The following is a 17105-nucleotide window of genomic DNA, read 5'->3' on the forward strand; positions in this document are numbered from 1 at the left end:
AATAACAACAAAAACATCGCCACCACCACCACCGCAAACAACAACAACAACAACAACTACTACTACTACTACTACTACTACTACTACTACTACTACTACTACTACTACTACTACGACTACTACTACTACTGCTGCTACTACAAATGATAATGATAATACTGAGTCATAGTATGGCCACTAGGTCTACTGCTATTACTACTTGTTTTGTAGATCTTAAATGTTGACAGTTTTCCATATAATACAAGATCTTTTCAAACCAGGACATTGTCAAACATCTGCCATCCTTGTTGGGCTCATAAGGCCGGAAGTTTGTCCAAGTTATGGCTTTTCCGTCACTTGATTCGTAATCTTGACCATTTAGAGTTAGTCTGCCATCAAGCCAAAAGCCTCCGAGATTGTAATCAAACTCTTTTAACTTTTCATTTTTTTCAACGCTGCCGTCCTTCACTATAGCCATGTTGTAGCTCTCACAAGCTAAGGCAGCATCATACTGCATCTTGGGTGGTTGATTAACTGCTACAAAAGCTGGTAAACCTAAAAAAGATATTTAAAAAAAACATCAGTTATTGTACATAATTAAATAATAGCAAAATATTTCTTGGAATTGTTGAAACCTAATGGATAAGTTTTACTTACGTTGACATGATATTCGATCTGAAAGTAGCTGGTAACCTTTTTCACAGTCGCAATAAAAAGATCCAGGTATGTTGATGCACATGTGGCTGCAAATGTGTCCGACACCTAAACATTCATCAACATCTGTGCAGTATGATGAAATTTAAATAACAATGGTTAACAAATGTTAAAAATGAAGTCAGTGCCAGTAAATTGCAATATGAAGTATACCTTTTTTCTGGTAAAGAATGAATTTGACTCTATAAAAAACATTTTGGAATACTCAACACAAGATATTTAAACATCCTTAAAATCAGTAGCTTCACAAGCGTCTGATCTGAGTTAATTGAAAAAGCATGTCTTTCTCAACATGAAGATCTAAACATCTAAATTGAAACATCTAAGTCGGTCACTGTGACCAACTCTTTTTGGGTTGGAAGCAGTGGCCGACTGGTTTTGTGTGAGGCCTAGCAGCTAGGCGATGTTGCCGTGAGTGTGTGGGGGTTCGAATCCCGTTTGGGTTATAGTATAATTTATATTTATGTTCGCTATTCATCTTAAAGAATTAAAATTACTGATTTTGGTTTTTGACGTTCCACTTTGTAAATAGTTTTTACGTTATAAGTACATTTCCATATGTTAAAATGATCCTGTTATTCTCACCTTTTTATAAATGACAATCGAAGACTACATTTTTGAAACAAGGTTTTTCAAATAATGAACTCTCAAAAAATGATATGACACATTTTAAGAAATAAGGACGCGGCTACGATTCCTGAGTTATAAACACAGAGTTCAATACCTTCACATGTTTGGTTCTTCATTCCATACCCTGCACAGCATTGTAGGTCAGATATGTTGTACGAACTTGACCCGTCTGAGCAATTGCTTACGTCTAATATAACGAAATGAGAAAGTGCTGAAGATATGACTTGTCTGAAGAAAGGATGAGGGGTTTAGTCGAAATCAATGTAAGATTTAAGCGTGTGGTTGCGCATGTTGTGGCAAGAGAATTTTGATTTTATCCAAGTTTTAAATTCACAAAGAATTACCTTTTCAGTTGATCATTACTTTGTTACCAAACGTATAGTATGAATGGTAGCTGAAGACCGTGTTTTAATGATTATTGGAAGGGACTAAAGATATGAACTTTTATTTTAATATGTACTTTTACTGGGGTATTAGATCACGTGATTGAAATAAAATCATATTGTGCCAGGCAATTGTTGATTACGTTACTGTATACCTTGTCCATATACTTCTATTTCACACACACTTAAATATTCCACTCGGTTTGGTATATCCACACTGACGTATCTTCCGGTCATTTTCCCTTGACAGTTTACAATATTTTCGCCTCTGTTGCTTGCATCTATAGGCTCACCACAAACTGCGTTCCGTAAGTAGTTTTCGTGTTTTCCTACACGCAATCTAGCACCTAGCATACGATAACCTTCAAATAAGAAGGAAAACAAATCCATATTATTACTTGAGTATTTTAGAGTATTTAAACATTTTTCTGAATGCTTTATATTCATATTAACCGGTCTGAAGAGAATGTCATAGTATTAAGCACGCACCTTGAACTTCAGACACTTCAACTTTTGTTCAAACATTCCTCAAGAAAATCTTTAACCACTCTCTTACAAAATCAAGAATATAAATCAAGGGTTGACGTGTAGTGTTTTATAGTAGAGAAACTTATTACCTATTAACATTTACCGATACTTAAAAATAAATATAGTAGCCATCCCTTTGCTAGTTACTCTTTGAGAAACATACATTTTTGATTTCCCAAAAAAGAGCATGGTTTAAATGTTCATATTTCAAGTGCTTCAAAATTAGCCTGAACATATGATAGATCAAATTAACAATTGCAAAAATTACAGACTACGAATATTTGTCTCCTAAGTGCATTTTACCTTTAGTCAGATATAGCCGAAAAGGTTGTCGTTTATGTATCCCATGACCCTGCATTATTTCGACACTTCCAGGAACAGAAAAATAGTAAAGAATGCAACTGTTAACTATTAAAAAGACTGAGAGTTATTATTTTCATTCGGTTTGGAAATCGTTTGAAATGAATGAAATAAGATGTCCCAACTTACCAAAGTAATCTTGCCTGTTGAACAAATGGATTCTGAGTACTCGATATGACTTCTCTAGGTCAACTTTGAACCACGGTTCGGGTTCTTCATGGGTATGTGAACATTTTATTATATCAGAAACTGCTATTACACCATCTACGCCAAGGATAGCCTTGCGATGTTCTTGAAAGTCTGTGCTTTGGAACGCTGGTTTGCCCAAGGCGAGGTTTACATCTTCACCTAAAGGAAACGAGTAAACATATGTTTCTAAAAATTAACGTACTGACTAATTTTCTTAGTTTGATTCCCAAACTTCGTATTTATCTGTCGACGCTCGGAAATCAGAAACCAAATAATTTCGTTTTCAAAAGGTTAATGAATTGTGAAAAATTAACTGTGAATTTAATTCATATAGTTGGAAACTTTTATTTCTTCTTCATTATTATTTTTTCATATGCATATGGTCTCTAAGAGTTATTGAATGAGAGTTATATGAGATAATTTCATTGCAATTTTGTAATAGACATGTCTATTCTTTCCAAGAATGAGATCATTGACATCTATTTTGATGACTTCAATAAAAACTGGTTAAAAAGTTAAGGGTACTATATTAGTTTGAAAATATGTAATAGAGAAAATCCTGTAAGGCTATTCTTTGCACTTTATTTTCCTGACCGAATAATGGTTTTGTTCTTGTAATTTCTAACGCAACGAAACGAACATAAGGAAGACATCACACATTACTGGCTGCAAATGTAGTCTTCATATGAGCATAACAATGTCTAAAAATACAATTGTTAAATTTCAACTTGGATGATAGGTTTGCAAAACTGCGTGTTTTAACGAATCAGAAAAGACTTCCGGATTCGTATTGAATATTAAAACGTGTTGTTTCCAAAATGAGAACACTAATTCAAGTGAATATACATAGAAAGACCGGTGATTGATTTGAAGCTGCAAAAGAATAATAACACTAAGTACAGATTATGACCTTATGAACTTACCGGCACAATCGCGTTCGTCTTCACGGTAAGAACAGTCTTGATGAAGATTGCAAACGTTAGAAACCGGTATGCAAGTTCCATCATTGCATTTGTATTCATCGATGTTACATGGAATTTCCAAAACTAATGGGCAACCAAGATACATATTCAATATAATGCTATTATTCGCTCAGAATGCATCGTTTAGTTTGCTTTTAAAGTTCCTAAAACTTTCACGTACTAGAGACTGGGAATTTCTATCGGAATGGCCTTTTCCGATAAATATAAGTGCGTGTTCGCTTTGTTTGATTCGGAAACCATTGGCAAAAACAAAACGTTCTTTTATGATACCTATACGTGTTTTTAGGCATTCCTGCCTGTTTTTGAATATGCATTCAAATCCAAAGGCGTTGAAAATGTTTGATAAGATTATTTACAAATGTTTCATATCTTTTTTTACATATATATTGCTTGAAAATTTTACTAAACATATAATTTAGCGTTCTGAATTAGAGCCGTTCTTCACAAACATGACAAAGACAAAAGGAACCCACTTTTAGTCATAATCATAATTATTACCGGAAGACACTTCTGAAGAATCGGTTGAAACTTCTGAAAAATCCTCGTCACCGTCACACGTTTCGTCGTTTGTGCAATTTTTGACTGCGAAAGAAAGTAGTGATTTTCAAATAGTGCGATTCATGTCAAGGCGTAAATATCGATTGAAACACACATTATATTTTTTACCAGTGAAATTTTCAGCTGAAATACTACAACCTTCATCTGCAAATTACTTAATCTGAACATTGTTACCCTTAGCACTTAGCTATGACTGTTTGGTAATGCATACACGTCACCGTCTCTGTGAAGATACTTTTGTAAATGTATGTATACTCTATGTGCACTTGTTGTTAATATCAATGAAAACAATATGTCCACGTCTTGCTTTGTTAAAGCGATTTACTGTAAACATTTCTATTTCATGACACTTTCCTTATTATTACTCCCACCAAGTTATCCCCAGTTTATTTTCAGTCGTATTACATGACATTACGCGCAGCAGCCTTGATTGGTGTGACCCCGGCATGGAATTACATAAGCAGGACGTTGATTAACTGACCATTTGCCTTACAGTGAGACAAGTTCTGTCGTCAAGAATCTTTTTATTGTAAATTACGGAAAGTTTATAATCCACTTTTGATGTCCTGTGGTTGCTACGAGGTATAGCTCACGATCAAGTCTACCTGCTGATCAATATTGTGGTGGTAAAAATGGAAATTTCAGCGGCGTAAATCTTTTGTGTCGTGATCGATGGTCGTGTTTTGACAATATTGTTTTCAAATACTGATGGACATCCTTACAAATTGCCACTATCAATTTACTTCCAGACTGATACATTTTTTCAATCAGGTTACGGACTATTATACTGTGCTGTTGATGTAAGATTAATTTGAGTGGATAAATAAGCACATCACATACAGGGATTCTGATGACATTGCATTTTCAATATTATTTGTTTGACAATGTAGCTTCATAGGTCATAACTGTAAAACTTTGCCACGATTAATTTAATGATTTGTTGCTTTAAAACTAAAGATTGCAATTGAATCTCATTATAACTTTATTCGCTTACCAATTACAAACGCCGTTAATTGGAAACCTTTGCTGACTACATCTTCATCGGAATAAAATACAATCCAAACTTCACCTCCAGTTGATGTATAGTTCTCAGGAATTTCATCCCCATGGTACAAATCAGTATCATCATCTGGAGTGGTTCCGCTTCCAAAACCTACTGTGTCATAATGGCTCTCAGTGTCAAAACTATTGAAAAAGAGTCCAATTTTTCCCCAAACTGTGTTTGTAATAATAATCCATGTACACTCGATGTTGTCATGGTAATTGTACGGGTAGTTTGGTGAAGCAATTGTAATCTCGTCTGCTTGATTCAGCTGGTACTCGTATTTGCACTCTACAATGATATGATAAAAGCAACTTTATTAAAATCAAAATTCATATATTAGTCCAGTCAATCTAAGCCAAAAAAGGGGTCAACCTAGGACTAATTGCAACAGAAATTATTTCTTCACCATGCATTTTGGAAAGGTCCTAGAAATATCATACTAAAAGTAAAAAAAATCTAAGGGGCTCATGGGTACAAAATTGTCGCTGATAGATGGTTTTTACCTAAAATATGTGGCTAAACATGATTTTGATACAGGTATTTTGGCTTATTTGCCTCGTTTTTGGATTAGGCAATGATGTTGAAAATATTTTGTCGTCATAGAAATATTCCTCATTTGCATAAATCCAATATGGCCGCCACAACACTTCACTTTTCTTTGTTTTTCTCTAATTAATAACTATTTTTAAGCTACTTCTGACAGCAATAGAATAATGTTTTCACATTGTATTCTAGAGAAGTCCTAGAATAACATACTAAAAGCCTAGTACAATCTAAAATTGTAAACAGTGCCTAATTTGCATAGATGTAAAGAGATTATGGTTACAAACTTAGTGCTGATAGAATGTTTCTGCTAAATATAATTGGCTAAACATGATATGTTATGCAGGTTTTTGGCTTATTTGCCTTGTTTTTGGTTTAAGTAATGTTGATGGAAATATTTAGTGGTCATAGAAATGTTCCTCATTTGCATAAATCCAATATGGCCGCCACAACCTTCACATTTCTTTGTATTTTTCCCAATAACTATTTTTCAGCTACTTCTGACGGCAATAGAATTATTTATTCACTGTGTATTTCAGAGAAGTCCTACAATGACATACTAAAAGCCTATTACAATCTAGAAATGTAAACAATACCTAATTTGCATAAATGTAAAAAGATTATGGTTACAAACTAGGTACTGATAGAATGTTTCTACTAAAAATATTGGGCTAAACATGATATATGCAGGTTTTGGGCTTATTTGCCTTGTTTTTGGTTTAGGCAATGTTGATTGAAATATTTTGTCGTCATAGAAATATTCCTCATTTGCATAAATCCAATATAGGGCCGCCACAACACTTCGCTTTTCTTTGTATATCCCTAATTAATAACTATTTTAAGCAACTTCTGACAGCAATAGAATTATTTTTTCTTTGTGTATTTTAGAGAGGTCCTAGAATGACATACTAAAAATCCAATACAATCTAAGAGATATAACATTACCTCATTTGTATAGATATAAACGGATAATGGATGCAATACATTTACTGATAAAAGAAATAGGCATATTGAATTGAGAAAGACACGACATTATGTTCAAGTAATATATGCATTTATCTTATTTTTTGTCCAGGCAATATTTTTGAATACATTCTATCGCCCGAGAAATATTCCTAATTTGCGTAAATCAAATATGGCTGCCACTGTGTTTCACTTTTCACTGCATTTCACTTAAAAATTATATTTAATCTACACAACAATTAGTTTTTGTTTCCACTCTGTATTTGATGTATAGAATGACAAACAAAATGACTAGTAAAGTCTAAGAGGAAGAGGTGAGACAGGGCATAATTTGAATAAATATAAAACTTAGTAATGGGAACAAAATCGTTGCTGTTAATAGATTTCTTAAAAATATATTGAGCTTATTGACATTTTATTCAAGCAATTTGATTATTTAATGTAGTTTTGGTGTGTGTAGGCAATGCATCATATCATTTAAGATTCCTCATTTTACATAACTGCAATGTGCCCCTCCTACCACTTTACCTTTCCCTTTCTTTGACCTATAAATGACTATATATAATGTTAAAAAACAACCGAGATCATTAGAAGTATTTCTTCATTGTAAATTTTAGTAGGGTCATGGAAATTACATACCGCAAGTTTAAAGGCCTTTGTTGGCACTAGATTGTCTCATCAGAAAATTTACCCACAAGATTACAATTTCAATTGAAAACAAAAGGCTTTCACACCTCCATCATCCTCTTACAGACTAGAACAAAGGCGATCCCAGGGATCGCGAAAAGTGCCTTTAATGAAGTTGTGCATAAGACAGCTAATTTACCCAAATGCTAAATGGGTCATAGATGCTATACAAACCTGGTGCTGATAATCTATTTACGAAAGTGATTTAAGAGATAAGCTGACATTGTAATGACTATGTAAGATCATTTTCTTTGTTTTTAGTTTAGGCAATGTTTTCAAATATATCTTACAGAAATAAAAAGGTTATTATTTGCATTAGTCCAATAAGTCAACCATGTCACTTCCTTTTTCTTATTGGAACATTAATCATTTCTTCACCTTAAATATTTAAAAGGTCCAAGAAAAGGTATATTCAAAGTCTAATACAATCTACATTGTGCAACAGGGCTAATTGTAAAAGATTTTATAGGAAATGCCTACACTCTATTAAATATAATAGTTGAAACTTGAAATGTTATACAATATCGTAAAGAGAGATTGGAATTTTTTACTAACATTGCTAAATATATTTTACCTAATTTTGAATGATTCCTCATGTGCATAAATCCTATATGATGATCATTAAAATAATTTTCTTTAATTTTTCAAATTGACGTCAACTTATTTTAATTAATTATATTATCAGTAAAATGTGAAGTTACATTAAGAGACACTATTTGTTTAAGTTATTTATTACTTTAAGTACTTCCTATCGAAAGATGATGATTTTATAACTTGAATGAACATTTTGCTCAGTACAAAGAAATTGACGTAATCATTTATTTGCTGTGTATTTTCAGCTTGAGCGGAGATACCCCTATTTGCATATTTATATTAGAATTTCGTTCAAATGGAAGTGATGATGGCGCTGTTCTACTTGACCGTTAGTGTGATTTTTCCTGTTTTTGGGGGGGCAATTTCAGCCCATTTTTTCCCAACAAACGATGTCAGAGACGTTTCTATGGTCATATAAAGCAGTTAAGTTTGTGCCTATGAATTTATATCAACTTCTATGGCTTACTTTTGGTGCTATGTGTGTATTGTCGATCTATGGCTCGCTAAACATAGGCCTACTTTCGGGCTGCCGCAACTACATGCACAGCTGATTCTTGTGAATATTTTTACATAGTTAGACAGTCTAATCATTATTTAAGCCCCCTAACTTAGTTTTATTCTTGTTCATGCCCTGCAAATCACTGCTTTGGCTCGTAGGTCGTACACCGTCCCACGATGCTGAAGTTATTTTCGTATTCGTTTTCGTATTCGTTTTCGTATTCGTATTCGTATTCGTATTGGAGTCACTGACAGAAATTGTTATTTTTAGTCCAGGTTTCATTTATGAAACGTGCAATATACGATATTTACTGAGGTTTAAATATTGTGATAATTTGTTTCGTAATTTCATCTGCCAAATTTGGTTAAATTTACATAAATTTGCATTTGTAGATTTTAAAGAATTTTGTTCACTTCATTTTATTTGAAAAAAAAATACTTAAAATCGGTTGGGATCTGGTAAGGCAGCATCTTCGCTTGCCAATGTCTCTTGACCGGGCAGCTGGATGCACCCCGAAATCAGGTGGTCAGTGCCAAGTAATGGGACTCGTGAGAGCGGATGCAAAGGAGCTGCCCTGGACTGTACCATTGTTTTGCGGGGAGGCAGATTTTTGTGCGGCGCGAAAGCTATGATGAACGAGGGACTTGTCTAGGACAACCATCTGAATAAAAAAATGTGAAAATTGTTATATCCGGTCATCCTTTTGGACTCACTTTAGAATGATCATATCCATTTACAATTTGTATTTCAAGTATTTTACTTGATTTTGATATGGCTCTACGTAAACCTGAAATAAATTATAATAACAATACAATACAATACAATACTTTACAAAACTCAGGGAGTGCGGTAAGGCAAAAATTACAAAATTGCAAGTTACGACTAAGTTGTACGTGCTGCTACAGGGGAGAAAGTAACATAAATCAATGACAATAAGTAGTTTATCTTTCAGAGTAAAGATGTGAGCAATATTATACATAAAACCGGACCGACCGATAATTCATGTATTACATTCAATCAGGGCTCAAAGTAGCGACCATTTTCAGTCGCATAGGCGACCAAATCTTATGAGATTGCGACTGAATTTTTTTCAAGACATTTCTCCATACCGTATACGTGATCAAATACAACATATATTCGCTCAGTGTTCACGGAGCATTGTCCTGAAAGGCCACGACCCCAAATACGCATTGAATAAGCATAGCCGTTGAGCGGAGTTACTCAAAGGTTTGAGCGCGTTCTCTCCTCTGCACAGCGCTGCTAATGTGTCTGCTGATGTTATCTTGAATGATCTGTCAAAATATCCCATGAATTTAATGATAAATTTTACTACAGTCCAATCAAGTATCTGAAGCAGTTTTAGTGCTGTCACATCATTTCAAATGAACCAATCATAATCCCAGCATAAAATGTCATCAAAATATAGCTGACAAGGGAAAACAAGCAACCAGTAACTGCAACATGTTTCATGCGTTCACGTGCGTAATGAATATTTGCGTTAGTGGCATGTGACCGGCTAGACCATTTCCGGAAATCGTCCTTTGGAAAGCAGATCAAAGCATCGATTTCATCAAGCTTGGACTGGATTATCCTGTTTCATAAAGGTTTTTGTTTTCAGCTAGATCTAAATAGCAAGCAACTTTGTTGAAATATCATGGCAAATCTGCCGGGTAGCGACTGCAATTATGTAGAACCATAGAGGTAGTAGAGAACAGACCATGGATGGGACTGTAGCGATGACCTCAATGACCCGAGCGAGTTCGATACACGCCACAAGTACCGCTGCGATATCACAGCTAGGATTAAATGCGCATATACGTTTGAGTTTTGTTCTCTTGCCTACAAAATATCTATCGAAAGTTGATAGTTGCTGCATTTCTATTCAGAGTTTTTGTTGAAAAAAGTAGCTATCTACGGCTAGCGGCTTAATTGGTCACCCAAAATAGTACTGCTGAAAGTTTTTGGAGTGACCTGCAGAACGGAGTTGTAGAGCGGGGCAAACTGCGTAACACTGAAACTGGATTGCACAGTAACAAATGATGGAAACCGATCGAGCCAGTTGCGACAGCTACTAGACTAGCTGAAGTCTATTTATCATAGAATACAGGTATTTCTCGATATTTCGCGATACAAATTAATTTCCATGCATTCTGGTGTATCTTATCATATCGCAAGTTGACAACATGTTCTGGCAATGACAGTTGACGCAAACGCAAGGAAAGAAAAAGAGATGGGCCGTACTGAAATAAAGACTCTGACAACAGCTCACACATTAATTTAATCTTTATTAGGGAAACAAATGTACCGATCGGGACATAGGCCTATGATACCATTTTATTCATCTCGTTTTCTTTTATGACGCTTTCCCACATCATATGAGATGATATTTCTTTGCGACAGCAGTCTAAATATAGCATGTCATCGACTTAGGGGCATAACGTTGAGCCCTGCATTCACTGTCGTTATGACGATCACTTTCTCAGAGATATCAGTTTAAAACAAGAAAATTACCTTTTAAGTTTACAACTCGTCAAATTGGGCGGGTCAGCTAAATTTCCATTATCGATACTAATGATGTCAACAGTAAGTTGGTTGTTGTGATAAAGTTATTACGAAAACGAATACGAATACGAATACGAAAATGATGTTTGTTTAAAAAATCTTTCCTCCAAAGACTACTACTGGCCCACAGGCGCTAATAGCTTGGTAGTCTGCTAAATAGATCGATTTTCGGCTCGATCTATCGATCCCGTGGTCAGTATGCCCGCCACTGTAACCTAGTGTGTATTTTGGTTACAATGGCGCGCATATCGACTACGGGATAGATAGATCGAACCGAAAATCGATCTATTCAACAGACTACCCAGCTAAGGAGTGCCTGTGTACTGGCCGTTTGTTTTTAAAATCTCTCCTCTAATTATAGCAACGATATCTTTCAATCTAGGTTCTAAAAAGATTGGATCTTTTTCAACTTACATTCTCAAATATTGAAGTATCGATATATTGTCATATAAAAAGCACTTTAAGTTCTGTAAAGACAGAACTTTTATATAATACGTACGAAATTTGGACTAAAAATAAAAATTTTGTCAGTGACTCCAATACCAATACGAATACGAATACGAAAACGAATACGAAAACGAATACGAAAATAACTTCAGCATCGTTCGGCCGCCATCAGAAGACAAGATGGCCGCTTAAAGTGAGGAACACTCCGCTGTCGCCTTGCTCACGTTTACAAATTGTTTAGGCCCAAAGATTGCACAATATCACATATTTTACTGTTGTCAATCCAACTTATGTTATATTTATATTTGATGCTTGGGTTACAATTTCGCGGTAGTCCTCGTAGGCATTGCTACCAATATTCCATTGGGTATAAACCGGAGAAGTCGGGCAGTTGCGAACTCGGCCATCGCCAGCGCCGATGGTGCCGACCAACTCGGCCAGTGCAGTGGGACTCGGCCAGGAGAAGTCTGCCACTCGCAACAAAGCAATATGATTGCATACGCATTCTCTTCACAGTTGAATATGCCAAACAATTTTAACTTTTTACTACCATAGTTTTTGTTATTTTGTCGGTTTAATACTACCGGGTACTACGAACATTCAGAAAACAACTCAAAGTCAAAGAGCTCCCACGTCCACCCTGCAAAACATGTACGGTCTGCCTCCGTGTTTCTGCAGATCGCGCGCGTACCGTATTAAAGTTCAGGCAAACATTATGCCATTTCTTCAGTAAAATTCATGGCTTGATGACGCTTAACTAAGTTGCTTCGCCATCTCCTATGACTTTTTAACGAACTTCAAGTGTAACTATGACGAAGACTGCAAAACTCGCTACCACGATCGCGATACACCGCCATATGTGTGTATATCATACGTGCGTTGAACTGTGATCTGTGAAGTTTGCAAACATTACGCTCATCTTATGAATGACATTTAGATCGCTTTCGTATATAACTTAAGTGAGACTTCAAAAAAAGAAACACTAATATGGAGCATATATTCTAATAGGGTGCATACTGTACTGGCCGACTTCTCTTGTATTCGGTCATTGTCAACTGTCAGTGTCTGTCTGTTTGGAGTCGATGCAGGATGTGGTGGTCGGACATTCCACGCCTGATTTTACTGACCCCTCAGCCTTTCAAGATAATAATATCGTTGTAAGAGTGGATTTGAGTGACCGTGATTTGTCACAGTTTTCCTTTTCACTGGTAACGGGTAGTATATCACTGTTCAGTTACCATGTTTCAACTCGTCAATGTTGACTGAAGTCCGATAGCATAAAGGCGAGTTTCAGTGCCATAGCGTTGTACGCTGTACACGCGTACACTGGGCTGTACGATCGGCCTTGTACGGTAACACTAACAGCGCATACATGGCATCATGAAATCATGCCGCAAATATAGGCGCACTGTCAGAAATTCACGAAACTTGTCACAAGCGTTGTTCAATAGCAAGTGGTTTGACACAACAAGTATTATTTTTGTTCAAGACCTGTATCAGTGTGTTTCGGGTCACAGTCTAAAAATAGCACACAGCTGAGAGGTATAAACCATCATTGCAACGTACGAATTCAGTTGTCAATTATCATTAGTATTTATTTCTATCATGCATAGATACGATGAAATTACTCTCAAAAGTGTACATTACCTCATAGCATGTTCAATTTCGCATTAAATAATCATATTTGTGAGCTTTCGAGCCCATTTTCACGACCAAGTCGCTCGAACGACGTGTATTCCGACATATTGCTTGTTTACATTCAGAACGAGGCTCTGCAGCCTATTGAATTATGCAAATTTCTATACGTCCGCTCAAGCTGTTCCTCTTTAACTAATTGTAATGACTATATACTAATACAGAATGAAAAGCCCTGTAAAAATAAACAATGATTGATTCGTATAGTTCGTTTCAATTATCTAGAGAATTTGCATAATGTCAATAATATTTGGAACTTACTGGCGGATTTGGATTATCTTAATGCATACCAAAATGCTTGGCCAAATAACCAACGCTTTGTACTAAGGGAGGCTGAAGAAAATTTGTGTTTCAGCTCTATTTTCTTCTATTTTCACCCTTACCGGTACTACTAATAGATTAAGTGTTGGTAACATGTAGATAAAGACCAGGTTATGTGGTCACTGGTAAATCAGATATACGTTTGACTGGTTGCAACTTGCCTGTTAATGCCACATACAGAAATTTATGATAATAATGATATAAAAATTATAATGATCATGATGATATAGAGGTACTATACTATACTGCCAATTATCATGATATATGTGATAAGCAAAGCTGTTCCTTAAATAGCTGAAAGACATCACGACAATCAAAGGACACTGCATTTCTCAAAATTTGAAATTTCTTGAAGACAACAATTGAAAATTAATATAAAGTCATATAATGGACTGAAGAGAGAGATTTCCTGTTTAATATTACAGTACACAGCCATAGCATTTGAGGAAAAACTGAAAAAAAATCTGTTGACTGAACCATGATAATCTAAATCACTGGTAAAAGCAAATCTAGATACTTTTCATAATGTTACATGGTCTAGCTGCTCTTTCTAATTTTTATGACCGTGAAACAAGAAAACCAAACTGTGAAGGGATTTGCATCACAGAAGCTGCCGTTAACAAGTTTATCACTTAAGATATCAAATTTTGACATCAAATTATCATATAATTGGTCATCCTGTATTTTGCACCTTATGGAAGTCTCACCTCAGATTGGCCAGACTGTCATTTCCTTGAATGATCGATCTTATTGGTAATGATACAAAAGTCTAATAATCTGTAAATGGAAAGTCCATTACATAAACAGCCCCATGAGTGATACTTGCACATCTAAGATTTGATATGATACGCGGTACAATTATATCATCCCTTGCTTCACAACTTTTATTGAGTTACCCTTCCCCATTCTTATGGGTTCTACGATGAACTGCAGCAGCATGAATAACTCCGGCAGAAAGCAAAATCTAGACTTTCTGTTGTCAACGAAAGGATTCAGGCTGTAAACAAATGAACCACCTAGAGGAAGATGTGAACAGGGAGGAAGAGGAAGAAATTTATGATATGATAATGATCATCATAACAATTGTCATCACCACCACTATCATGGTGATTCAAATGATGTTCGTATTTATACTAATGATATTTCAATAATGAGAAAGATGATTCACAGGCACAACTGTTAAGTGTGGTGAACCATTTATTAGTAACTGGATATTTCCATCGTCATTGAAAATAGTGACCAAGAGCATAAAAAATTCCTACAAAATTTTACTGCAATCGAACATGTTGTAGGAGAAAATGACTGAACTATTGACAATGTATGTCAAAAAATTGAACACGTCCAATGATTTTTCATAAATAACCTTAACGTTGTAAAAGAAAGAAGAATATCCAAAGAAAGTATTCTGATTCCCTTTATTTAAACAGATATGCTCTGAAACTCTTCTCTTTATTCATTGGATTGCCTTTCTGAATAACCAGAAAATGTCAATGGAAGCTATTGTAGTCTTATTGTATTTAGAAGACCGTTTGTGTCAATTATGCAAATTAGGCCTTTTGTATTAAAATAATTTAGCTTGCAAATTAGGTCAACCTCATATTTTTTTGGTATGGAATTGATAATTCTTGCAAAACCTTAACAATTTCATAAAGAAAAAATTGTTTATATATGAGTTTAAACATTCATTTTGTCTAAAATAATGGAAAAACTGCGAATATATGCAAATTAGTTAGTTTGCATGATATTTATCGTTCAAGACATTTAGAAAATAACTTGTTGAACCTTACTTAATTGTGTTGCAATGAAAAAAGTCACTTGAATTCAGTTTACATGCCCAAAATGTGAGTATAGTAGTCATTTTAAAGGCGATATATAGCTAATTTGAATATATGCAAATTTAACCAATTTGCACCCCTTAGATTTTCCTATACTTTTAATATGTCATTAGTGAGACCTTTCCAAAGGGCATGGTGAAGAAATAATTTCTGTTGCAATTAGTCCTAGGTCAAACCCTAAATTGACTGGACTATATCTGCAATCTTCTTGGCCGCTTCTCTAACCTGAATTTTCATAATTGTATTTGGCATAAAACGCGATTTTGAGCGCTTACTAAATGAAAGCATGAATAGTAGAATATATTTAAGAACTTCAAACTCGAATTGTCACTTTCTATCAATTATTCGCCTGAGATAAAGATCATCAATGTATGAGTTGTAGGTTCTGAAAAAGATAATATAGTATAATAGCATGGCTATATATCATCGTGATGACCTTTTGACATGTTCAAAAATATTTTTTATGGCTGGAAAATGTCTCACTGTTACACGAGCTCGGTATAAATATTGATGTGACTCTAAACCTATCAATCCACAGCGATACCAACGCGTTAAGTGTAACTTAACACGTGAATCTCTGCATGCAAGTATGATCGTATAAATGTCAGGCCAACTATACTGACATGTAGTGCTCATTCTTACCACCTGTTGCTGACACTGTTGCTCTGAAACCGGACGCAGACAGTATGTCATCTGAGCGGAATGTCATCCATGCATCATATCCATATGACTGAAATGTTTCTGGAACATCGCTCCCATAATGCATCGAGGCATTTGGACTAGGAAGAGTCCCACTTCCAATTTGTACATGATCATAAAATGCCTCAGTTTGAAAATGGTCGAAATGTATTTGTATTTGACCACCATCTTCATTTGTAAATGTCCATAAGCAGTACATGTTGTTTTCATAGTTATTCGGATATGACGGGGAAGTGATAACCGAATTTTCCAATGATCTCAACCGACTATCAAAAACGCATTCTGCAACAAACCAAAACAGTCAACAAACATTTTGTCTATCAGACTTTGAATTCGATTATCAAATAGCGATGTTGCAGATTGTTGTAATATTAACCCTTTGAGTGCTGTACTTTTTCCACCAAAATTATACTGCCACATTTTACCCAATCTTCTATGATTTTTTCCGATTTTTTTTATAATTTCACACCAAATGGACATCATATTTTATTGGCTACAGTGTTCTATCAAAGTTTTGGCACAAATCTGAGAAAAATTAACTCTGGTATATTTTATAAAGGTATGAATAATTGACGTTGCCGCTCAAAGTGTTAATAATGTTAAAAGGCATAAAACCATACGTTAAGCGATCTCTCAAAAGAGACTCTTGAGAAAACGAAGATTCGATTAGAGCGTCATCATGTGGTATGTAATTTATAATGCTAGATCTCAATTGATGCTACCGGCAAGGTGCAACTGCTACGTGTGACATATGCCATTGGCAAGAAGTCAGCAGAGCTAATTACTTGTGTCGTCGAGTGGGCAACTATATCCCCTAAGCTTAAGATTAACTCTTTATAACTGACGTACTTTGGCGCAGACGCTCTGTTTGACGTCATTGTATACTTGTTT

General features: G+C 35.1%; 1 protein-coding gene across 1 annotated transcript in view; it reads right to left on the reverse strand.

Annotated features, from left to right (window-relative positions):
* LOC139144464 (tolloid-like protein 1) overlaps window positions 1-17105 on the reverse strand; it is a 45187-nt gene that overhangs the window by 14273 nt on the left and 13809 nt on the right. The window contains exons 3-7 of the mRNA XM_070715163.1: window positions 5319-5657; window positions 3707-3829; window positions 2724-2942; window positions 2000-2068; window positions 258-534 (exon numbers count right to left, since the gene is read on the reverse strand). Of these exons, the coding sequence (XP_070571264.1) occupies window positions 258-534; window positions 2000-2068; window positions 2724-2942; window positions 3707-3829; window positions 5319-5657 (1027 nt within the window). The remainder of the gene's footprint in view (window positions 1-257; window positions 535-1999; window positions 2069-2723; window positions 2943-3706; window positions 3830-5318; window positions 5658-17105) is intronic.

The sequence above is a fragment of the Ptychodera flava genome, chromosome 11 (genome assembly GCF_041260155.1).
Source record: "Ptychodera flava strain L36383 chromosome 11, AS_Pfla_20210202, whole genome shotgun sequence".
In the NCBI taxonomy this organism is placed as follows: Eukaryota; Metazoa; Hemichordata; class Enteropneusta; family Ptychoderidae; genus Ptychodera; species Ptychodera flava.